This window comes from Hyla sarda, chromosome 10 (assembly GCF_029499605.1).
Source record: "Hyla sarda isolate aHylSar1 chromosome 10, aHylSar1.hap1, whole genome shotgun sequence".
Classification (NCBI taxonomy): Eukaryota; Metazoa; Chordata; class Amphibia; order Anura; family Hylidae; genus Hyla; species Hyla sarda.
In genome coordinates, this window is record NC_079198.1 from 107,954,826 (window position 1) to 107,981,068 (window position 26,243).

A 26,243-nucleotide genomic window follows, 5' to 3' on the forward strand; every position below is an offset into this window, starting at 1 on the left:
TACGTAGCAGGCTAGAGCAGCAGAGCACCGGTTACACTGATCAATGCTATGGTATGACATAGCATTGATCAGTGTATGCAATCAAAAGATTGCATGTTATAGCCCCTTAAGGGGGCTAAAAGTTAAAACTGAATGAACCCCTTTGATAATAAAATAGTGTAATAAAAAAATAAAAATAATCATATGTGGTACGGCCGTGCATAAATGTCCAAACTATTAAAATATAAGGCTAGCTAAACCGCTCGGCCGATGGCGTACATGTAAAAAAAATACCAAAGTCCAAAATTGTGCATTTTTGGTCACTTCATATACCATAAAAAACGATCAAAAAGTCCCATCAAAACAAAAATGGTATAGATAAAAAAACTACAGACCACGTCGCAAAAAATGAGCTCTTACATAGCCCCATATGCAGAAAAATAAAAAAGTTATAGGGGTCAGAAGATGACAATTTTAAACATACTAATCTTGGTGCATGTAGTTAGGATTTTTTTTTATAAGTGATATAATAACATAAAACCTACATAAATTGGGTATCCTTGTAACCGTTTGGATCTACAGAATAAAGATAAGGTGACATTTTTACCAAAAATTGCACTGTGTAGAAACGGAAACCACCAAAATTTTGAAAATGGTGTTTTTGGGGTTTTTTTCCCCCCCAATTTCACCCCACAAAGATTTTTACAAGGAAAGGAGGTAAAAACGAAAAATTGACCTGGTCTTTAAGGTGAAAATGGGTTTGGTCCTTAAGGGGTTAAATGGATACATAAGTAATTGTTCTAATAGAATTACTGAATTCTCTAAGGAGCATGACCACAAATGTTTTTTTAAAGAAATTCGTTCCAGTCAACTGGTGCCAGAAAGTTAAAGGGGTTCTCCGGTGCTTAAACATCTTTTCCCCTATTCAAAGGATAGGGGATAAGATGCCTGATCGCGGGAGTCCCCTGCTGGGGACCCCCGGGATCTTGTACGCGGCACCCCGTTTGTAATCAGTCCCCGGAGCGTGTTCGCTCCGGGTCTGATTACTGGCGACCACCGGGCCGGCAGCAAGTGACATCACGCCTCCACCTCCGTGTGACGTCACGCTCCGCCCCTCAATGCAAGCCTATGGGAGGGGGCGTGATAGCTGTCACACCCCCTCCCGTAGGCTTGCATTGAGGAGCGGAGCGTGACATCACATGGGGGCAGAGGCGTGACGTGACACTGGTCGCCTGTAATCAGACCTGGAGCGAACACGCTCCGGGGACTGATTATAAACAGGGTGCTGCGTACAAGATCCCGGGGGTCCCCAGCGGCGGGACTCCCGTGATCAGGCATCTTATCCCCTATCCTTTGGATAGGGTAAAAGATGTGTAAGCACCGGAGTACCCCTACAAACAGATTTGTAAATGACTTCTATTTAAAAATCTTAATCCTTACAGTACTTATCAGCTGCTGTATGTTCCACAGGAAGTTCTTTCCTTTTTTAATTTCCTTTCTGTCCGACCACAGTGCTCTCTGCTGACACCTCTGTCCTTTTAGGAACTGTCCAAAGCAGGAGAAAATTCCCATAGCAAACATATTTTGCTCTGGACAGATCTGGACATGGACAGACTGGACGTGGTCAGACAGAAAATACAGTCAAAAAGAAACTAACTTCCTCTGTATTACACAGCTGATAAGTACTGGAAGGATTAAGATTTTTTAATAGAAGTAATTTACAAATCTGTTTAACTTTCTGGCACCAGCTGATTTAGAATTTTTTTTTTCCCAGCGGAGTACCCCTTTAAGAGCTAAAGAAAGCCCTGGCTGTCCATGAAGTCTGGCTTGCAGCAGCAGGAGGAAGGCAATGTGAGCACGACTGGAGCCGCCGCATCCATTCCCCATATTTGTATACTCCGAGCGCCATTCATAATTTTTTTATTTTTTTTAAGCTCTTTGCAGAAGGACATGTTATGGAATACTTACCTGTCAGGTCCCTGCGGCTCCACACACACACACCAGTCCCCGGACCGGAGTTCTCCTCTGTACAATATATGAGAACCTGTATACAATACATGGGGAAATGACCCCCGTGCACAGGTTTATCCTTCCTTCCTTCCTGTCTGGATAACATTAGTTTATTCAAGTATAAGTCATGTTGTTACAGCCTTGGTCGCCAAAGAGGTGAAAAAAAAAAAAAAAAAAAGGAAGTGTGCGCGGCAACACATATACCTGCAGGATGTCAATAGAGGGTCATACAGCAGCCATATAGAAAACTGTTCCGCTCTATACAGCAATGTTACCCAATCAGGAAGCCTACAGCTGTTGCAAAACTACAACTCCCAGCATGCCCGGACAGCCGAAGGCTGTCCGGGCATGCTGGGGGTTGTAGTTTTGCAACAGCTGGAGACACCTTTGTTGGAAAACACTGACATACCGACACAACTGGAAAAGAGATAAAAGGAGTTTAAAGGGGTACTCCTCTGGAAGACTTATTTTTTTTATCAACTGGTGTCAGAAAGTGAAATCAATTTGTAAATTACTTCTATTAAAAAATCGCAATCATTCCAGTACTTATCGGCTGCTGAATGCTCCGCAGGAAGCTCTTTTTTTTCTAATTTCCTTTCTGTCTGACCACAGTGCTCTCTGTTGACCCCTCTGTCCATTTCAGGAACTGTCCAGAGCAGGAGAGGTTTTCTATGGGGATTTGTTCCTACTATGGACAGTTCCTAAAATAGACACAGAGGTGTCAGTAGAGAGCACTGCGGTCAGACAGAAAGGAAGTTCAAAAAGAAAAGAACTTCCTCTGTGGTATACAACAGCTGATAAGTACTGGAAGGATTAAGATTTATTAATAGAAGTGATTTACAAATCTGTTTAACTTTCTGACATCAGTTGATTTAAAAGAAAATGTTTTCCAGTGGAGTACCCCTTTAAGGCAACGAACATTGAAGGCCTATATACTAGACATGGGGCACTCAACCACTCTTAGCTAAGGTCTACTGTCATGTGAAGGTCCGAGCTGAATGCTGGCATTAACCCTTTAGTTATTAACGCCGTGGCCAATATTGATTGCGGCGTCTAAATGTATCAAAATTAGGTTGCCAGTAGCTCAGTGGAGCTGACCGGGATCACCGTGGAAAAAATATAACAGGGTCCCGGTCAGTTCCTTCCTGCATGGGCAGAGGGTCCCTATCTGCCCCTTCCTGTACGATTGGAAGGAATTAAATTGCATGTAATAGTTACCTATTAAAATATAATGTTAGTGAAACCGCACAGTCAATGGCATAAAAAAATAATAATTATATATATATTATAATAAAAAATAAAATAATAATAATAATAATAATAAATCATAGGGCCAGAATTGCTGATTTTTGGTCACTTCCTATACCAGGGGGGAAAAAAAGTAAATAAAGTAATCAAAAAGCCAGATAGATGGGTTATACCGTACACTACAGGGGCAGATAGATGGGTTATACCGTACACTACAGGGGCAGATAGATGGGTTATACCGTACACTACAGGGGCAGATAGATGGGTTATACCGTACACTACAGGGGCAGATAGATGGGTTATACCGTACACTACAGGGGCAGATAGATGGGTTATACCGCACACTACAGGGGCAGATAGATGGGTTATAACATATCTTACAGGGGCAGATAGATGGGTTATACCGCACACTACAGGGGCAGATAGATGGGTTATACCGCACACTACAGGGGCAGATAGATGGGTTATACCGCACACTACAGGGGCAGATAGATGGGTTATACCGCACACTACAGGGGCAGATAGATGGGTTATACCGCACACTACAGGGGCAGATAGATGGGTTATAACATATCTTACAGGGGCAGATAGATGGGTTATAACATATCTTACAGGGGCAGATGGATGGGTTATAATGTACACTACAGGGGCAGATAGATGGGTTATAACATATCTTACAGGGGCAGATGGATGGGTTATAATGTACACTACAGGGGCAGATAGATGGGTTATAACATATCTTACAGGGGCAGATAGATGGGTTATAACATATCTTACAGGGGCAGATGGATGGGTTATAATGTACACTACAGGGGCAGATAGATGGGTTATAACATATCTTACAGGGGCAGATAGATGGGTTATAACATATCTTACAGGGGCAGATAGATGGGTTATAACATATCTTACAGGGGCAGATAGATGGGTTATAACATATCTTACAGGGGCAGATAGATGGGTTATAACATATCTTACAGGGGCAGATAGATGGGTTATAACATATCTTACAGGGGCAGATAGATGGGTTATAACATATCTTACAGGGGCAGATAGATGGGTTATAATGTACACTACATGGGCAGATAGATGGGTTATAACATATCTTACAGGGGCAGATAGATGGGTTATAACATATCTTACAGGGGCAGATGGACATCTGGGGACAGTTTTATGATATTCTTGACCAAAGACACACAGTAGCATATAGGATAATACAGCGAGTAGCAGCCTATGTATGTGGCCCATAGCAGCAGCCAGGACACGGCCACCGTCAGATTTCCATCAGCTGCTGCTCTTCTCATGTTCCTGGAGGTGTTTGATGTGTTGGATGGACCACAGTGAGGACGCACAAGGCTGAGCAGCTGCCCCCACGAGCCCCCGACAGCTGCCACCTCTATAGTCTATGGCCACTCGACAGGTGCTGAACAGACAAGGCAGAGACCATATGGACCCCTATAGGGCAGGAGAGACCGAAGTGTAATGTAAAGCCCAGAATAGTCTGCATGTCAGATAGATTGATTATAATAATATTTATATTAAAAAAATGCCACAAACATGACATGTAAAAATGCGACGCCTGTTACGGGGGCTGATGCTTCAGTTTACACTTTCTCTATAAGTTTCTGAAACCTGATGGGAGGCGCTGTCCCATTACAGTCTCGGCTCTAGTGTTTCCCAACCAGTGTGCCTCCAGCTGTTGCAAAACTACAACTCAGCATCCCCGGACAGCCTTCGGCTGTCCGGGCATGCTGGGAGTTGTAGTTTTGCAACAGCTGGAGGCACACTGGTTGGAAAACACTGCTGTATTCTAATTCTGTACAGCTGAGGACCACAGGATTTTGCCCTTTTCACATCCCTGGCAGTGAGGCAATACCCGCAGCACAACTGTGATGTGCCCTAAGGAAGCAGTCTCTTCGGGCTGAATCAGCACATGCAGTCTCCCTAATCCTGTGTGATGGAAACGAGACCAGCGGCCACCTGGAGTCTGATCTCAAAGCTATAAGGCTGGGTTCACACTGTGGTTTTGTTTTCGTTTAACATACACTTTCTATACACTTGAAGAAAAAAGAAAAAAATGGAGATGAGGGGGGGGGGCACTGATGATCATGACACATGAGGGGGGCACTAATGATCATGACACACGAGAGGACACTAATGATCATGACACATGAGAGGACATGAGGGGGACACTAATGATCATGACACGAGAGGACATGAGGGGGACACTAGTTCATGACACACAAGGGGACATGAGGGGGACACTAGTTCATGACACACAAGGGGACATGAGGGGGACACTAGTTCATGACACACAAGGGGACATGAGGGGGACACTAGATCATGACACACAAGGGGACATGAGGGGGGGACACTAGATCATGACAAACGAGAGGACATGAGGGGGGGACACTAATGATCGTGACACATGAGAGGACATGAGGGGGGACACTAGATCATGACACACGAGAGGACATGAGGGGGGACACTAATGATCGTGACACATGAGAGGACATGAGGGGGGACACTAGATCATGACACACGAGAGGACATGAGGGGGACACTAGATCATGACACACGAGAGGACATGAGGGGGACACTAATGATCATGACACACGAGAGGACATGAGGGGGACACTAATGATCGTGACACATGAGAGGACATGAGGGGGACACTAATGATTTGTGCCACATCAGAAGTGTCCTCTCATGTCAAATCATTAGAACCCCCCTCATGAATCACGATCATTAGTGCCCCCCCTCATCTTCCCTTGTGCATCAAGATCATACAATCATTAGGGTCCCCATCATGTGTCATGATCATTAGTGTCCCCCTCATCTCCCTGTGTTACAAGGAGAGACGTGAGGGACACTAATGATAGCGACACACTAAGGGACATGAGGGAACACTAATCTCACGTTGCGTGACGCGAGGAATCCTGGCTCGGACAGCAACATACACTTTTTTTTGCCCTACACAAAAGGGTAATTGACAACTTTTCTGTATACAGCAAAATTAAACGCCGTGAAACAGAGACAAAAACAAACAAACACGCAGTGTGAACCCTCCCTAACAAGGCCCCAAGTAATAACACCATTCCCCCCACCTTAGAACAAGTTCAAATGCAGATTATGTTGTCGAAATTGCAAAGCCTGCATCCTCCTCCTCTGAATGGGGTCTACAGGCACCTGCATCCTCCTCCTCTGAATGGGGTCTACAGGCACCTGCATCCTCCTCCTCCTCTGAATGGGGTCTACAGGCACCTGCATCCTCCTCCTCCTCTGAATGGGGTCTACAGGCACCTGCATCCTCCTCCTCTGAATGGGGTCTACAGGCACCTGCATCCTCCTCCTCCTCTGAATGGGGTCTACAGGCACCTGCATCCTCCTCCTCTGAATGGGGTCTACAGGCACCTGCATCCTCCTCCTCTGAATGGGGTCTACAGGCACCTGCATCCTCCTCCTCCTCCTCTGAATGGGGTCTACAGGCACCTGCATCCTCCTCCTCCTCTGAATGGGGTCTACAGGCACCTGCATCCTCCTCCTCCTCCTCCTCCTCTGAATGGGGTCTACAGGCACCTGCATCCTCCTCCTCCTCCTCTGAATGGGGTCTACAGGCACCTGCATCCTCCTCCTCCTCTGAATGGGGTCTACAGGCACCTGCATCCTCCTCCTCCTCTGAATGGGGTCTACAGGCACCTGCATCCTCCTCCTCTGAATGGGGTCTACAGGCACCTGCATCCTCCTCCTCTGAATGGGGTCTACAGGCACCTGCATCCTCCTCCTCTGAATGGGGTCTACAGGCACCTGCATCCTCCTCCTCCTCTGAATGGGGTCTACAGGCACCTGCATCCTCCTCCTCCTCCTCTGAATGGGGTCTACAGGCACCTGCATCCTCCTCCTCCTCTGACTGGGGTCTACAGGCACCTGCATCCTCCTCCTCCTCTGAATGGGGTCTACAGGCACCTGCATCCTCCTCCTCCTCCTCTGACTGGGGTCTACAGGCACCTGCATCCTCCTCCTCCTCCTCTGACTGGGGTCTACAGGCACCTGCATCCTCCTCATCCTCCTCCTCTGAATGGGGTCTACAGGCACCTGCATCCTCCTCATCCTCCTCCTCTGAATGGGGTCTACAGGCACCTGCATCCACACTACGGTAACAACCTCTATATATTTCGTAGATTTATTTTTTTTAGCTGCAGAAATGTCGGCATCAAATCTGCCATGTGTGAACTGGCCCTTAGAGAAACGGTTCAATTTCGGCAAGTAACGCGGTACAGGGACCCTAACCTCCGGAGAAAAGCGAGAACTACACGCAATCCATTGCTACTTGTTCACACCTGTATAGAGACAGTGCCATGTGGTGTGCCCCTTTAAATTTACTCTTGCGGAGCAGCTGTATCAGGGATGGTGGGGGGGGGGGGGGGGGGGGGGGGGGGGACGACGCCTGTTACGGGGGGCACATGCTTCAGGTTACACTTTCTCTATAAAAGTTTCTGAAACCTGATGGGAGGCGCTGTCACATCCTCTGCTGTCCCATTACAGTCTCCGTTCTAGTGTTTTCCAACCAGTGTGCTCCAGCTGTTGCAAAACTACAACTCTCAACATGCCCGGACAGCCTTCGGCTGTCCGGGCATGCTGGGAGTTGTAGTTTGCAACAGCTGGAGGCACACTGGTTGGGAAACACTGCTTTATTCTAATCCACAATAACCCACGGGACCAAAGAGCACAAAAACATCCGAGCGAGAGACACAAGACAACAATGTATACCAGAGACGAGAGGCCTTTGTTTGGCGCGGACAATGACGCTTCTCCCTCTGCCAGCAAATTCCTGGCACCCGCCTGCCTGGGCATAATGTGAACTGGCAGCTTAAACCTCGGCAGCACGAAGCATGAACTAACTATATACAGGAAGAAGCTTAGTATCACAAAGCAAAAGGGGAAACCTAATCCGGCGGCCCGTCGGAAGTCCGGTGTAAAATTTCTCCTCTTATTAAAAGATCCTCTAAAGAATACGTTCTTGACGTGTTTCGGAGGGAGGTTACCCCTTAGTCATGAGCCACCTTAATGAGCTTATGATTAGGGAGTAACCCTTGGAAACACGTCAAGCATGTATTATGAGGTCTGCTGTAACATTTTAAAGGATCTTTTTAATAATAGAAGAAATTTTAACCTCCGACTGAATGCTGAGTCTAACTCGCAGCCCTGCCAGTGTTCGGTGCGGTCCTAAAGGAGGGAGAGAGACGACACTATTCCTTTGTTTGAAGAAGCTTAGTATGGAGCACGTCAGCGAGTATGACCTGGCAGGCACTTTCCCATCCACCTTCCTGTTGCCACCATATAATTCCTGCTTCACCAGTCACAGGGGTAAACATCCGCCCTAAGAGAAGGGTTGCCCTGCACTATGGCGCTCCGTACTGGGGGCACCTCTTACAAACAGGTTTCTGTAAATGGGTGTTAAAAATAAATAAATACACAAGCAACCAGTGAATGCCCCCCACAGCAAATGCAAACTCTTCAATACTGCCCCCTGTGGTAACCCACTAGTAACTGATCCGTCAGATACTGCCCCCTGTGGTAACCCACTAGTAACTGATCCCTCAGATACTGCCCCCTGTGGTAACCCACTAGTAACTGATCCCTCAGATACTGCCCCCTGTGGTAACCCACTAATAACTGATCCCTCAGATACTGCCCCCTGTGGTAACCCACTAGTAACTGTGATCCTGCAGATACTGCCCCCTGTGGTAACCCACTAGTAACTGATCCCTCAGATACTGCCCCCTGTGGTAACCCACTAGTAACTGTGATCCCTCAGATACTGCCCCCTGTGGTAACCCACTAGTAACTGATCCCTCAGATATTGCCCCCTGTGGTAACCCACTAGTAACTGATCCCTCAGATACTGCCCCTGTGGTAACCCACTAGTAACTGATCCCTCAGATACTGCCCCCTGTGGTAACCCACTAGTAACTGTGATCCTTCAGATACTGCCCCCTGTGGTAACCCACTAGTAACTGTGATCCTTCAGATACTGCCCCCTGTGGTAACCCACTAGTAACTGATCCTTCAGATACTACCCCCTGTGGTAGCCCACTAGTAACTGATCCTTCAGATACTACCCCCTGTGGTAACCCACTAGTAACTGATCCCTCAGATACTGCCCCCTGTGGTAACCCACTAGTAACTGATCCCTCCGATACTGCCCCCTGTGGTAACCCACTAGTAACTGATCCTTCAGATACTACCCCCTGTGGTAATCCACTAGTAACTGATCCCTCAGATACTGCCCCCTGTGGTAACCCACTAGTAACTGATCCTTCAGATACTACCCCCTGTGGTAATCCACTAGTAACTGATCCCTCAGATACTGCCCCCTGTGGTAACCCACTAGTAACTGATCCCTCAGATACTGCCCCCTGTGGTAACCCACTAGTAACTGATCCCTCAGATACTGCCCCCTGTGGTAACCCACTAGTAACTGATCCCTCAGATACTGCCCCCTGTGGTAACCCACTAGTAACTGATCCTTCAGATACTACCCCCTGTGGTAATCCACTAGTAACTGATCCCTCAGATACTGCCCCCTGTGGTAACCCACTAGTAACTGATCCCTTAGATACTGCCCCCTGTGGTAACCCACTAGTAACTGATCCCTCAGATACTGCCCCCTGTGGTAACCCACTAGTAACTGATCCTTCAGATACTGCTCCCTGTGGTAACCCACTAGTAACTGATCCCTCAGATACTGCCCCCTGTGGTAACCCACTAGTAACTGATCCTTCAGGTACTGCCCCGTGGTAACCCACTAGTAACTGATCCCTCCGATACTACCCCTATGGTAACCCACTTGTAACTGTGATCTCTCCAATACAGCCCCCCTGTGGCACCCCACTAGCAACTGTGAACCCTTCATTACTGCCCCCTGTGGCACCCCACTAGTAACTGTAATTCCTTTAACACTGACCCATGTAGTCTTCCTTATTAATTGTGATCCCTCCATTACTGTCCCAATGTGGTACTTCACTGGCAAAGTTGACCTCTCCATTACTGCTCCGTATGGTCCCCACTAGCGAGGGTGACCCCTTGAATACTGCCCCCTGTGGTCATCACTAGTAACTAATTGCTTTCGTAGTGACCCATATAGTCTCTAAGTGTGACCCCTACAATACTGACCCCCTATGGTACGCTACAGTAACAAACAGTAAGAGATATAAACAGACATCAGGCTGATATCCGGCTGGAGGTGCCAGGACACAATAGCTTGGAGGAAACGTCTGCAGCGTACAGATAGGAGCAGAGCCCTGATGTCCGGGCACTGGTGGGGGAGGGTCCGCAGCAGTCTACATAATCCTACACATGGAGGGCACAGTAAAGCCAGCGTGTGCCAGCTGCCAGGCCATCCCTGGGGAGGGGTCACAGTGTCACCCCGCCACACCTGGGAGAAGGGCCACGGGCAGTGCGGTTACAGGTCCTGCAGGTTAGTGGGCACCTGGTCACCAGATTGGGGCACAGTAATAAACCTCCATACAGGTCCTGCAGGTTAGTGGGCACCTGGTCACCAGATTGGGGCACAGTAATAAACCTCCATACAGGTCCTGCAGGTTAGTGGGCACCTGGTCACCAGATTGGGGCACAGTAATAAACCTCCATACAGGTCCTGCAGGTTAGTGGGCACCTGGTCACCAGATTGGGGCACAGTAATGAACCTCCCTACAGGTCCTGCAGGTTAGTGGGCACCTGGTCACCAGATTGGGGCACAGTAATGAACCTCCCTACAGGTCCTGCAGGTTAGTGGGCACCTGGTCACCAGATTGGGGCACAGTAATGAACCTCCATACAGGTCCTGCAGGTTAGTGGGCACCTGGTCACCAGATTGGGGCACAGTAATGAACCTCCATACAGGTCCTGCAGGTTAGTGGGCACCTGGTCACCAGATTGGGGCACAGTAATGAACCTCCATACAGGTCCTGCAGGTTAGTGGGCACCTGGTCACCAGATTGGGGCACAGTAATGAACCTCCATACAGGTCCTGCAGGTTAGTGGGCACCTGGTCACCAGATTGGGGCACAGTAATGAACCTCCATACAAGTCTCTGAATTCATACAATGGGTCCCAGCGCGCGATGACTTATAATGGGGCCATCACCAGTCATCAATGGCCGCAGGAAAATCTGACACAATCACCGGGTGAAAGGGAGAAGATAAAAAGAACCGTCACCCAGAGGAACCCATCTCATATACTCAGGGCTCAAGTCCTGCCGGAACAAACAGGAACTGAGCTCCTGCATTTCTTTCACAGCAGGAACACTGTTCCCATTAGCAGGAGTTCTGCAGGACCAGCTTTTGAGTGGAAATCTTGGGCGAGTTCCTTCACTTATTTTTTTTTTCTAGTACTTGACCCCCGGATATACTAAACATTTACATACATAGGGCTCTTCTACACAGGACACTGTATATAGGGGTCTCTTCTACACAGGACACTGTCTACGGGGTCTCTTCTACACAGGACACTGTCTACGGGGTCTCTACTACACAGGACCCTGTATACGGGGGCTCTTCTACACAGGACACTGTATACGGGGTCTCTACTACACATGACCCTGTATATAGGGGTCTCTTCTATACATGACCCTGTATATAGGGGTCTCTTCTACACATGACCCTGTATACGGGGGCTCTTCTACACAGGACACTGTATATAGGGCTCTTCTACACAGGACACTGTATACGGGGGTCTCTTCTACACATGACCCTGTATATAGGGGGTCTCTTCTATACATGACCCTGTATATAGGGGTCTCTTCTACACATGACCCTGTATATAGGGGGTCTCTTCTATACATGACCCTGTATATAGGGGTCTCTTCTACACATGACCCTGTATATAGGGGTCTCTTCTACACATGACCCTGTATATAGGGGTCTCTTCTATACATGACCCTGTATATAGGGGTCTCTTCTACACATGACCCTGTATATAGGGGTCTCTTCTACACATGACCCTGTATATAGGGGTCTCTTCTATACATGACCCTGTATATAGGGGTCTCTTCTATACATGACCCTGTATATAGGGGTCTCTTCTACACATGACCCTGTATATAGGGGTCTCTTCTACACATGACCCTGTATATACGGGGTTTCTTCTACACATGACCCTGTATATAGGGGTCTCTTCTACATACGATGCCGTATATGGAGGCAATATATGACGCTGTATATATACCGGACTCCCCTGAGCGCCGTTCTGTGCCCCTCCCCGGTACCGGCACTCACCGTGGAGAATCAGCGAGAGGAGGAGGAGTCCCGGGCCCGTCCCTCTTGACGCCGCCATCTTGATCCCTCCGGAGGATGTGAGGACCGGAGCCCCCGCCAGCTCCACAATCCGTTTCACGCCACACCCACTCCTCCCGATTGGTCGGCTCCCATAACGGTCCCCGTGTAGCCACGCCCCGCGCAAAGCTTCCCACGCTGCAGAGGGTTCCTGAGCGCCACCTGCCGCTTCTTTGTGGGTCCTGCCGCTGCCTATACTGCGTCCTCATATCCATGGTGATGGGGCTAGGGGCGGCATTCGGGGTCCTCCTTGTGTATCTCCATATAAGTGTGTGCCCAGACCATAAGGTGGTGATGATCAGTAACACGCTGGTGTTTATGGTGAGAATGATAGAGGTGGTGGGGGTGAGGATGATGAGGGTGGGGGTGAGGATGATGAGGGTGGGGGTGAGGATGATGAGGGTGGGGGTGAGGATGATGAGGGTGGGGATGATGAGGGTGGGGATGAGGATGATGAGGGTGGAGGTGAGGATGATGAGGGTGGGGATGATGAGGGTGGGGGTGGGGATGATGAGGGTGGAGGTGAGGATGATGAGGGTGGAGGTGAGGATGATGAGGGTGGAGGTGAGGATGATGAGGGTGGGGGTGAGGATGATGAGGGTGGAGGTGAGGATGATGAGGGTGGGGGTGAGGATGATGAGGGTGGGGGTGAGGATGATGAGGGTGGGGGTGAGGATGATGAGGGTGGGGATGAGGATGATGAGGGTGGAGGTGAGGATGATGAGGGTGGGGATGATGAGGGTGGGGATGATGAGGGTGGAGGTGAGGATGATGAGGGTGGAGGTGAGGATGATGAGGGTGGGGATGAGGATGATGAGGGTGGAGCTGAGGATGATGAGGGTGGAGGTGAGGATGATGAGGGTGGGGGTGAGGATGATGAGGGTGGAGGTGAGGATGATGAGGGTGGGGGTGAGGATGATGAGGGTGGAGGTGAGGATGATGAGGGTGGGGGTGAGGATGATGAGGGTGGGGGTGAGGATGATGAGGGTGGGGGTGAGGATGATGAGGGTGGAGATGAGGATGATGAGGGTGGAGGTGAGGATGATGAGGGTGGAGGTGAGGATGATGAGGGTGGGGGTGAGGATGATGAGGGTGGGGATGAGGGTGGAGGTGAGGATGATGAGGGTGGGGATGAGGGTGGAGGTGAGGATGATGAGGGTGGGGATGAGGATGATGAGGGTGGGGATGAGGATGATGAGGGTGGAGGTGAGGATGATGAGGGTGGGGGTGAGGATGATAAGGGTGGGAATGATGAGGGTGGAGGTGAGGATGATGAGGGTGGGGGTGAGGATGATGAGGGTGAGGATGATGAGGGTGGAGGTGAGGATGATTAGGGTGGGGGTGAGGATGATTAGGGTGGGGGTGAGGATGATGAGGGTGAGGATGATGAGGGTGGGGGTGAGGATGATGAGGGTGGGGATGAGGATGATTAGGGTGGGGGTGAGGATGATGACGGTGGGGATGAGGATGATGAGGGTGGAGGTGAGGATGATGAGGGTGGGGGTGAGGATGATGAGGGTGAGGATGATGAGGGTGGAGGTGAGGATGATTAGGGTGGGGGTGAGGATGATTAGGGTGGGGGTGAGGATGATGAGGGTGAGGATGATGAGGGTGGGGGTGAGGATGATGAGGGTGGGGATGAGGATGATTAGGGTGGGGGTGAGGATGATGACGGTGGGGATGAGGATGATGAGGGTTGAGGTGAGGATGATGAGGGTGGGGGTGAGGATGATGAGGGTGAGGATGATGAGGGTGGGGGTGAGGATGATGAGGGTGGGGGTGAGGATGATGAGGGTGGGGGTGAGGATGATGAGGGTGAGGATGATGAGGGTGGGGGTGAGGATGATTAGGGTGGGGGTGAGGATGATGAGGGTGGAGGTGTTAATAATGGTTTTATAGGGGGAGATTTATCAAAACCTGTGCAGAAGAAAAGTTGCCCATAGCAACCAATCAGATCACTTCTTTCATTTTTAACAAGGCCTCTGCACAAAGAAAGAAGCAATCTGGTTGGTTGCTATGGGCAACCTTTCTTCTGCACAGGTTTTGATAAATCTCCCCCATAGTGAGCAGGAGAGTGATGGGTGGAGGATTACAATGGTGGTGTCAGTAAGGATGATGTGGGGGTGAGGATGATGGTGGTGGTGAGGATTACAATGGTGGTGACAGTAAGGATGATGTGGGGGTGAGGATGATGGTGGTGGGGAGGATTACAATGGTGGTGACAGTAAGGATGATGTGGGGGTGAGGATGATGGTGGTGGTGAGGATTACAATTGTGGTGACAGTAAGGATGATGTGGGGGTGAGGATGATGGTGGTCGGGAGGATTACAATGGTGGTGATAGTAAGGATGATTTGGGGGTGAGGATGATGGTGGTGGTGAGGATTACAATGGTGGTGACAGTAAGGATGATGTGGGGGTGAGGATGATGGTGGTGGTGAGGATTACAATGGTGGTGACAGTAAGGATGATGTGGGGGTGAGGATGATGGTGGTCGGGAGGATTACAATGGTGGTGACAGTAAGGATGATTTGGGGGTGAGGATGATGGTGGTGGGGAGGATTACAATGGTGGTGACAGTAAGGATGATGTGGGGGTGAGGATGATGGTGGTGGGGAGGATTACAATGGTGGTGACAGTAAGGATGATGTGGGGGTGAGGATGATGGTGGTCGGGAGGATTACAATGGTGGTGACAGTAAGGGTGATGTGGGGGTGAGGATGATGGTGGTCGGGAGGATTACAATGGTGGTGACAGTAAGGGTGATGTGGGGGTGAGGATGATGGTGGTGGGGAGGATTACAATGGTGGTGACAGTAAGGATGATGTGGGGGTGAGGATGATGGTGGGGAGGATTACAATGGTGGTGACAGTAAGGATGATGTGGGGGTGAGGATGATGGTGGTCTGGAGGATTACAATGGTGGTGACAGTAAGGATGATGTGGGGGTGAGGATGATGGTGGTCTGGAGGATTACAATGGTGGTGACAGTAAGGATGATGTGGGGGTGAGGATGATGGTGGTCGGGAGGATTACAATGGTGGTGACAGTAAGGGTGATGTGGGGGTGAGGATGATGGTGGTGGGGAGGATTACAATGGTGGTGACAGTAAGGATGATGTGGGGGTGAGGATGATGGTGGGGAGGATTACAATGGTGGTGACAGAAAGGATGATGTGGGGGTGAGGATGATGGTGGTCTGGAGGATTACAATGGTGGTGACAGTAAGGATGATGTGGGGGTGAGGATGAAGGTGGTGGGGAGGATTACAATGGTGGTGACAGTAAGGGTGATGTGGGGGTGAGGATGATGGTGGTGGTGAGGATTACAATGGTGGTGACAGTAAGGGTGATGTGGGGGTGAGGATGATGGTGGTCGGGAGGATTACAATTGTGGTGACAGTAAGGATGATGTGGGGGTGAGGATGATGGTGGTGGTGAGGATTACAATGGTGGTGACAGTAAGGATGATGTGGGGGTGAGGATGATGGTGGTGGTGAGGATTACAATGGTGGTGACAGTAAGGATGATGTGGGGGTGAGGATGATGGTGGTGGTGAGGATTACAATTGTTGTGACAGTAAGGGTGATGTGGGGGTGAGGATGATGGTGGTCTGGAGGATTACAATGGTGGTGACAGTAAGGATGATGTGGGGGTGAGGATGATGGTGGTGGTGAGGATTACAATGGTGGTGACAGTAAGGATGATGTGGGGGTGAGGATGATGGTGGTGGGGAGGATTACAATGGTGGTGACAGTAAGGATGATGTGGGGGTGAGGATGATGGTGGTCGGGAGGATTACAATGGTGGTGACAGTAAGGATGATGTGGGGGTGAGGATGATGGTGGTGAGGATTACAATGGTGGTGACAGTAAGGATGATGTGGAGGTGAGGATGATGGTGGTGGGGAGGATTACAATGGTGGTGACAGTAAGGGTGATGTGGGGGTGAGGATGATGGTGGTGGGGAGGATTACAATGGTGGTGACAGTAAGGATGATGTGGGGGTGAGGATGATGGTGGTGGGGAGGATTACAATGGTGGTGACAGTAAGGAGGATGTGGGGGTGAGGATGATGGTGGTCTGGAGGATTACAATGGTGGTGACAGTAAGGATGATGTGGGGGTGAGGATGAAGGTGGTGGGGAGGATTACAATGGTGGTGACAGTAAGGGTGATGTGGGGGTGAGGATGATGGTGGTGGTGAGGATTACAATGGTGGTGACAGTAAGGATGATGTGGGGGTGAGGATGATGGTGGTGGTGAGGATTACAATTGTGGTGACAGTAAGGATGATGTGGGGGTGAGGATGATGGTGGTGGTGAGGATTACAATGGTGGTGACAGTAAGGATGATGTGGGGGTGAGGATGATGGTGGTGGTGAGGATTACAATGGTGGTGACAGTAAGGGTGATGTGGGGGTGAGGATGATGGTGGTGGTGAGGATTACAATTGTGGTGACAGTAAGGGTGATGTGGGGGTGAGGATGATGGTGGTGGTGAGGATTACAATGGTGGTGACAGTAAGGATGATGTGGGGGTGAGGATGATGGTGGTGGTGAGGATTACAATGGTGGTGACAGTAAGGATGATGTGGGGGTGAGGATGATGGTGGTGGGGAGGATTACAATGGTGGTGACAGTAAGGATGATGTGGGGGTGAGGATGATGGTGGTCGGGAGGATTACAATGGTGGTGACAGTAAGGGTGATGTGGGGGTGAGGATGATGGTGGTGGTGAGGATTACAATGGTGGTGACAGTAAGGATGATGTGGGGGTGAGGATGATGGTGGTGGTGAGGATTACAATGGTGGTGACAGTAAGGGTGATGTGGGGGTGAGGATGATGGTGGTGGTGAGGATTACAATGGTGGTGACAGTAAGGATGATGTGGGGGTGAGGATGATGGTGGTGGTGAGGATTACAATGGTGGTGACAGTAAGGATGATGTGGGGGTGAGGATGATGGTGGTCGGGAGGATTACAATGGTGGGGTTCAGGAAGATGAGGATGGCAGTAAGGATGATGGATGTGGACTGATAAGTGTATTGAGGTAAGGATGAAGGAGCTATGTGTAATGATGATGGCAGTAGTGGGGTTGATGATGATAAGGATAATAGGGATAGTAGTGAATCATCTCTGCAGAATATGCTGGACAGGTATCTTAAAGGGGAACTCGTGTGGAAACAAGTAGAAAACAAATGTTTTCAAATCAACTGGTGCCTGAAAGTTAAACAGATTTGTAAATTACTTCTATTAAAAAATCTTAATCCTTCCAGTACTTATCAGCTGCTGTATGAAACAGAAATTTGTGAATTTATTTTCTGCTCTCTGCTGACACCCCTGTCCGTGTCAGGAACTGTCCAGATTAGAATTATATCCCCATAGCAAACCTCTCCCGCTCTGGACAGTTCCTGACACGGACAGAGGTGTTAACAGAGGGAAGTGTTGTCAGACAGAAAAGGACTTGTACAAATTACAAATTTCTCTGCAGCAGCTGATGAGTACTGGAAGGGTTTAGATTTTTAAATAAAAGTGATTTACTAATCTGTTTAACTTTCTTGCACCAGTTGATTTGAATTTTTTTTCCCCACTGGAGTTCCCCTTTAAGCTGCACAGTTTTTCACATCATCTTCACCTTTTCACCACCCATAGTGCCACAAATGGTAATAATTTCTTTTTGGTAGATAAGTCCTCAAATTAGCTAGATAGGTGCCCCCAGTAGGTAATTCCCCTCCAATAGGTAGATAGGTGCCTCCCCCAGTAAATATATAGTTCTCTCCCACCCGGGGCTGGTTAAGTGGCAGTGCCCTAGGCAGGTGCCTACCCTCGCCTGCACGTCCCGGCCCTTTTTGTGTCACTTGTCCTCATGTTCTTTCTAATGTCTTGAGAACATTCTCTCCCATTCTACCATGCGGCACCCACCTGTAACGGCTTCCGGAACCGCTGGAGGCCCTCAGGCTAATACCATTCCGACCACGGGGACGTAAGATCGTGATGTCACGACTCCGCCCCCGAGTGATGTCACACCCCGCTCCCTCAATGCAAGTCTATGGGAGGGGGCGTGACGATCTTACGTCCCCGTGGTCGGGATGGTATTCGCCTGAGGGCCTCCAGCGGTTCCGGAAGCCGTTACAGGTGGGTGCCGCATGGTAGAATGTGGGGGTCCCCAGCAGTGGGATAAGATGTCTAGGGGTGGATTATCCCTTTAAAAAGATGAGAGAGGCCTGTAATTTTCATCACAGGTATACCTCAACTATGAGAGACATAATGAATAAAATCACATTGTCTGATTTGCTAAAGAATTTATTTGCAAATTATGGTGGAAAATAAGTATTTGGTCACCTACAAACAAGTAAGATTTCTGGCTCTCTTAAAGTGAGCAAAAATACGCTATTTTGGACTTTGGAATTTTTTTGCTTGTATGCCATTGACAGTGCGGTTTAATTAATGATATATTTTTATAGTTCGGACATTTACGCATATGGCAATACCACATATGTTTATTTTTATCATGTTTTATATATTTTTTATATGGAATTTGGGAAGGGGGGATTTAAACTTTTAATAAGGAAGGGGTTAATGTGTGTGTTAAACTTATTTATTTATTTTTTTCACACTTTTAGTCCACTTAGGGGACTTTTAGGAGGAATCATTTAATTCCTCATACAGATCAATGTGGTTCCATAGAACCACATTGATCTGTGTGCTTTGTGCTTGATTGATAAGGCCAGGCCCTGCCAGACTTTATCATTCTGAGCACAGGAACCAGCACTACAGGAGAGGTAAGCCCTCAGGCTACCTCAGCAGTGGATCACCAACCCCCCCATTAACGGCACATGGACAAGTATAGATGTCCATGGTCGTTAACGGGTTAAGAGTCTCCTCTGTCCTCCACTCGTTACCTGTATTAATGGCACATGTTATCAGCATAAAAGACACCTGTCCACAACCTCAAACAGTCACACTCCAAACTCTACTATGGCCAAGACCAAAGAGCTGTAGGAGGACACCAGAAACAAAATTGTAGACCTGCACGAGGCTGGGAAGACTAAATCTGCAATAGGCAAGCAGCTTCGTGTGAAGAAATCAACTGTGGGAGCAATTATTAGAAAATGGAAGACATACAAGACCACTGATAATCTCCCTACATCTGGGGATCCATGCAAGAGCTCACCCCGTGGTGTCAAAATGATCATAAGCACGGTGAGCAAAAATCCCAGAACCACACGGGGGGACCTACCTGCAGAGAGCTGGGACCAAAGTAACACACTATGCCGCCAGGGACTCAAATCATGCAGTGCCAGATGTGTCCCCCTGCTTAAGCCAGTACATGACCGGGCCTGTCTGAAGTTTTCTAAAGAGCATTTGGATGATCCAGAAGAGGATTGGGAGAATGTCATATGGTCAGATGAAGCCAAAGTTTGTCATGGACCGACTGGGGAACAGGGAGAGTGAGCCCTAAACTGACCCTAAAACATCTCTCCCTGCCTACTTGCCCATCCATCCTAAATGATGGATCAACAACTATGCGCCGGTCCCTTCCTGCCCTAAAGTGCAGTGGTGTAAAAACACATAATATACATAGTCGGTCACAGACCTGGACGCAGATGCTTGGCTGAGGAACGCCATATTGCAGCAGACAGGCCGACGAGGTCCTGGTCCACTTGAAAACGGAATCAGGAACATGGAAAGTGGCACCAGAGCAAGTGGTTTTGTCTGTTTATTCTGTCATGGACCGACTGGGGAACATGGGAGTGAGCCCTAAACTGACCCTTAAACATCTCTACTTGCCCATTCATCCTAAACGATGGATTAACAACTGGGTGCCAGTCCCTTCCTGCGCTAAAGTGCAGTGGCGTAAAAACACATAAGATACATAGTCAGTCACAGAACAGAAACAGAAAACTACCAGACAACCAGATATACAAGACACAATACAAATACTAACAGTGCAGAATATAAACAGGCAAACTGAGCAGAATATAGTGAATTAACAAACAGTTCATAAACCGGATATCAGATAAATGGCAAACATGATATAATGAACAAGACTAGGCATGATGATGAGTATATAGCAGAATCCAGGAGATAAAGAGGATAAACAGAAGAACTGAGAGCCAAAACACTAAACTGAACAGGTAATATAGGACACAAACAAGTACAAAGACGGATACTGCCCACTGTGTGCACAAAATGCTGACGCAGTAGGAAACGGAAATATAGTACATGAAACACTAGACTAGAACCGGATGAGTCTGATTAGACTCCAGGATACCGAACAAGAATATACTATACAGAGCACAGGGTACAAGCTAGACTCAGAAACAGTGTGAACACAGACAGAGCAGAACGAACAAACAATCCTAAAAGTGATAAATGAAACACAGACTAAAATACAAGGAGCATGCTATATAACCATGGCTGAAAACCCAGATAAAATGGCAAGATAACTACAAGGTAAATGCTCAAGCAGACATAGTCAGAATATAGCACAAACAGACATAGTAGTATTGCACTCAATAACCAGCACCAGAATGCAGGAGAACTCTGGCTAAATAACTCCACCCAAGTTCTCATTCGCTCAGAGCATTAACTATTCCCTATCCAGGTGGAATAGCAAACTGCTCTGAACAAACTATTGTATGAATACACACCTAAACACAAAAACAAATAAACGGATATTACAGTACCCCCCCCCCCCTTTAAAGAGGGGCCACCAGACCCTCTGAAAAACACGAAACAAGCATAAAAACATACCAGAATTTTTCTTTTACAAAAAATACCTGAGCGCCCAGGTGGCTCCACGATTGCAGATGCTTGGCTGAGGAATGGAGGAACTCCATACTGCAGCAGACAGGCCAATGAGGTCCTTGCATCTGGTCCACTTGAAAACGGAATCAGGAACATGGAAAGTGGCACCAGAGCAAGTGGTTTTGGCTGGTCATTCTGTCATGAACCGACTGGGGAACATGGAGCGTGAGCCCTAAACTGACCCTAAAACATCTCTCCCTGCCTACTTGCCCATCCATCCTAAACGATGGATCGACAACTGGGTGCTACATGATGATGTGTTTCCCTCTTTATGCACTGAAGCTGGCACGTTCCCTGAGTTTTTCCAGCAAGATGGTGCACCACCACATTATGGGTGTCAGGTCCGAGCATTCCTAGATGAACAGTTTCCTGGAAAGTGGATTGGTCGTCGTGGGCCAGTTGAATGACCCCCAAGGTCTCCCGATCTGACCCCCTTAGACTTTTATCTTTGGGGTCATCTGAAGGCAATTGTCTATGCTGTGAAGATACGAGATGTGCAGCACCTGAAACTACGGATACTGGAAGCCATGGTCACCACCCATCTTGAAAAGTTTCCCTCCCTCACATATACTAATGTGCCACAAACAGGAAGTTAATATCACCAACCATTCCCATTAAGGGGTATCCATATAAATGGCCCACCCTGTATTGTCTCAAAAGGAGTTAGTGCCTGTATGTATGTTAAAGAGTTAAACAGAATGCCTGTTCTTATCTTAGATAAGTTCAACAGGGGTAGACAGACCGGCACTTCACATATACTTCCAACTCATATACAAGGATCGCAGGTACGTGAGTGGAGCCACAGTGGGTCACGCTAGTGGTGCACAGCTTCAAAAAGACCAATAAGTCTCAAATGTGTATGCAAATAGAAATTAGATTGGGGGCACTCCTCACTCGTGAGTAGTTTCTTTATTTCTTCAGTACACTACATGTGTAAAGACTCACGACAGTAGGCAGGACACTCAGGACGTAGTGGATCCGCTGGACCTGTGTGGCAGATGACGTGGGCCGTGCCAAGGAGAGGAGTCTAAGGTGCCGCTGGTTTTCACCAGAGCCTGCCGCAAATCGGGATGGTCTTGCTGCGGTAGGTGGCACCCAGGTCGCTACGCCTGGCATGACTCGACCACACAGGCTGCTGAGGTGGACTGGATAGCAGGAGGTCAAGGCTGGTGGCACAGGTGCATAGACAGGAACGTGGCAGGAGGTCTTTAGGCAGGCGGCAAAGAGCAAGGTCAGGTCACAGAATGAAAGGGTCTGGAACATGGCAAATTAACACAGAATATGCTTTCTCTTGGCAATAGGGCAACAAAGATTCGGCAGGGAGTCATGGGAGGAACTGATACTAATAATAGAAGGTGCAGGTGAATTCACTAATTAAGGGTGTACTGGCCCTTTAAATGTAAGAGCTCCGGCGCGTGCGCACCCTAGGAGGCGGGGGCACGTGCGCCAGGGCTGAGAACACGGAAGACCAGGGAGGTGAGTGACGGGATGGGCCTCGCATGAGGGCGCATCCTGCGATGCAAATCCCAGCACCGCCGGCAGCGGGGACATGACAGGAGAGCGCTCACGGCTATGACAGGAGAGCGCTCCAGAGTATAGGAGGGTGGCAAATCAGTAAAAAACAAAATCTGTGACATCGCGTTCAAGGTGCGGCCACCAGTAATGCCGAGAGATAAGTTGAAAAGCCTTCCGTTTACCAAGGTGGCCAGGCAGCAAAGAAGAATGTCCCCTATTCAAGACTTTACGTCTCAGTTTAGCAGGCACAAAAGTTTTTCCAGGTGGAACTTGCTGAAGATGGACAGGAGCTACAGGAAACAATTGCTCAGGAGGAATATTATGCCTTGGTGTGGAGTCCAATCCTGCAACATCGGAGGACCTGGAAAGAGCGTAGGCTCTGAAGTGTTTGTTAGCAGGCCTAGGAGGAGGCGAATAATGAGTTTTAGACTGGATCGGCACAAGACAATGATTATGGTAAAACTGTCCCCAGCATGTGATTTCACCAGATTTCCAATCTAGTTGAGGGGAATTACGTTGAAGACAAGGAAGACCAAGAAGAAGCTCCGAAGTACAATATGGCAGCACATAGAACTCAGTTTTTTCCTTATGCAAATCTCCTGCTTGCAGGATGAGAGATTCTGTGTGGTATAGCACCTTACAGTTCAGATTTTGTCCATTAACAGAGGAAATGTACAAGGGCTTGGCAAGACGAGTCACTGGAAGGCGAAGTTTCTGAACCAGGGAGGCCCCAATGAAGTTGCCAGCGGAATCAAAGTCCAAAAATGCAGAAGCGTTGAAAGACCTCTTGGCAGGAGAAAAGTTCTGAACTTGGATGGTCAGACGAGGAGAGGTAATATTAACATCTAGGGAAGCCACTCTTATTAGTGCTCCGGACTGGCACAATATAGGCACAAATTCTCATTGGGTCGACGGGATCTTTCTAGATGCATGAGGCAAAACCTTTTGAAAACCTTTTTTCTTTTAAATCAACTGGTGGCAGAAAGTTAAACATATTTGTAAATTACTTCTATTAAAAAATCTTAATCCTTCCAGTACTTATTAGCTGCTGAATGCTACAGAGGAAATTCCTTTCTTTTTGGAACACTGATGACATCACGAGCACAGTGCTCTCTGCTGACATCTCTGTCCATTTTAGCAACCGTGCATAGCAGATGTATGCTAAGGGCAGCATGGTGGCTCAGTGGTTAGCACTGCTGCCTTGCAGTGCTGGGGACTTGGGTTCAAATCCCACTAAGGACAACAATAAATAAAGTTATTATAATAACGTCAGCAGAGAGAACTGGGCTCGTGATGTCATCAGAGAGCATTCCAAAAAGAAAAGAATTTCCTCTGTAGTATTCAGCAGCTAATAAGTACAGGAAGGATTAAGATTTTTTAATAGAAGTAATATACAAATTTGTTTAACTTTCTGCCACCAGTTGATTTAAAAGAAAAAAGGTTTTCACTGGAGTACCCCTTTAATAGTGTTGAGCAGCATAGGCCATATTCGAATTCGCGATATTTCGCGAATATATGTACGAATATTCGTCATATATTCGCTAAATTCGCATATTCGGAATATTCGCGTAATATTTTCGCATATGCGAAAATTTGCATTTGTAAAAATTAGCATAAACGAAAATTTGCATATGTGAAAATTTGCATATGCAAATTTTCCCATATGCGAAAATTTGTACGCCAGTCTCACACAGTAGTATTAGAGCCTTCTTTACACCACACAAGCTGGAAGCAGAGAGGGGGGATCACTGTGATGTGTACTGTGGAAAAAAAAAAACGAATATGCGATATTCACGAAAAAAATTCGCATTGCGAATATTCGCGAGCAACACTACTAATTAAGGGCGTACTGGCCCTTTGAATGTAAGAGCTGTGGCATTTGTGCACCCTAGGAGGCGGGGACACCGGGGCTGAGAACAAGGAAGACCAGGGAGGTGAGTGACGGGCTGGGACTCGCATGTGGGCGGGCAGCGGGGACATGACAGGAGAGCGCTGACGGCCAGCGTTTCTGGCCAGAGCACTGACATTACAACATGTACAAGCAGTGAAGGCTGGACAGAACGGGCGATAGCTATTGCCCCTGGTCTGTCCAGCCGTCCTTGCCTGTACATGTAGTATACCGAAGAAATAAAGAAACTATTCATGAGTGGTGAGTGCTACCGATCTAATTTCTATTTGCATACACATTTGTGACTTATTATAAAAAAAGGCAGAGTTCAGGATGCCTGTTTTTAATTTAGATAATGCAAACAAGATAACCATGAGGTTTTCCTATAAAATGCTGCTGCCATGCTGGTGGCGAGTGACAACTCTGTCATCAAAGCATCTAAGCTGTCTTGTTGTCCTTCTGCGTCGATACAGAATAAAGTTACTTGCATATGAATCCTGGATGGTCTCTCATTGACAGCTCAAGATTCTCCTGACACCTGGATTCCATAGACCTGTGATGGCTCCTGTGGTATCAGCAGGAGATCCTATAAGTTGTGAGGTGCGGCCTCCATGAATCAAACTTGTTTCCAGCACATCTCACAGATGACTGATCAGATTGAGATATATAGAATCTGGAGGTCACCATCTTGATCTCTTTGTCATGTTCCTTATTCCTGAACAATGTCTGCAGTGTGGCCAGGGCAGAATCCTTCTGAAAAAGGTCTGCCATTAACCGGTTAACAACCATGGACATCTATACTCGTCCATGTGCCGTAAACTGGGTATGGCGCGAGCTCCCGACTCAGGAGATGTCCAGAGTAGCATATGTTTGCTATGGGGTTTTTCTCCTACTCTGGACAGCTCTTAAAATGGACAGAGATGTCAGCAGAGAGCACTGTGCTCGTGATGTCAGCATAGAGCTCTGTGTTCCAAAAAGAAAAGAATTTCCTCTGTAGTATTCAGCAGCTAATAAATACTGGACGGATTGAGATTTTCTAATAGAAGTAATTTACAAATCTGTTAAACTTTCTGGCACCAGTTGATTTAAAAAAATAAAAATAAATAAGCTTTCCACCGGTGTACCCCTTTAACCTGTTAAGGACCAAGGGCGTACCAACCGCGATCCGGGGTGACTGTTGATATCGATCAGAAGGCACCCCGCGCAAATGCCCAGGGGTTCATCATACCCCCCATGTCGGAATTCACACTTGTGATTTGCGGCTATTCCGGGTCATACGGATCTATGGTGACCCGAAAAATAAGGGGGATCGCAGTTGTCCAAGACACCTACGATCCCCCTAAAGGGATAGGAGTGAGGTGGCAGGGGTGCCACCCCTCCTATCCCTGTTATTGGTCGTATTGACGCGACAACCAATAGCAGATCGGGGGCGGGGGGGGGGGGGGGGGTTAACTTTCGGTTTACCCG

General features: G+C 48.1%; 1 protein-coding gene across 4 annotated transcripts in view; it reads right to left on the reverse strand.

The window, feature by feature from the left end:
• Positions 1-26,243, reverse strand: part of JAM3 (junctional adhesion molecule 3) — a 148,801-nt gene that overhangs the window by 37,078 nt on the left and 85,480 nt on the right. Inside the window, exon 1 of one of the 4 annotated variants that reach the window (XM_056544477.1) lies at positions 12,513-12,682. The exons of the other annotated variants lie outside the window; for them this stretch is intronic. Within the exon in view, the coding sequence (XP_056400452.1) occupies positions 12,513-12,570 (58 nt within the window). The 5' untranslated portion in view covers positions 12,571-12,682. Of the gene's footprint in view, positions 1-12,512; positions 12,683-26,243 lie in introns of those variants that run through there. 4 annotated transcript variants of the gene reach the window in all.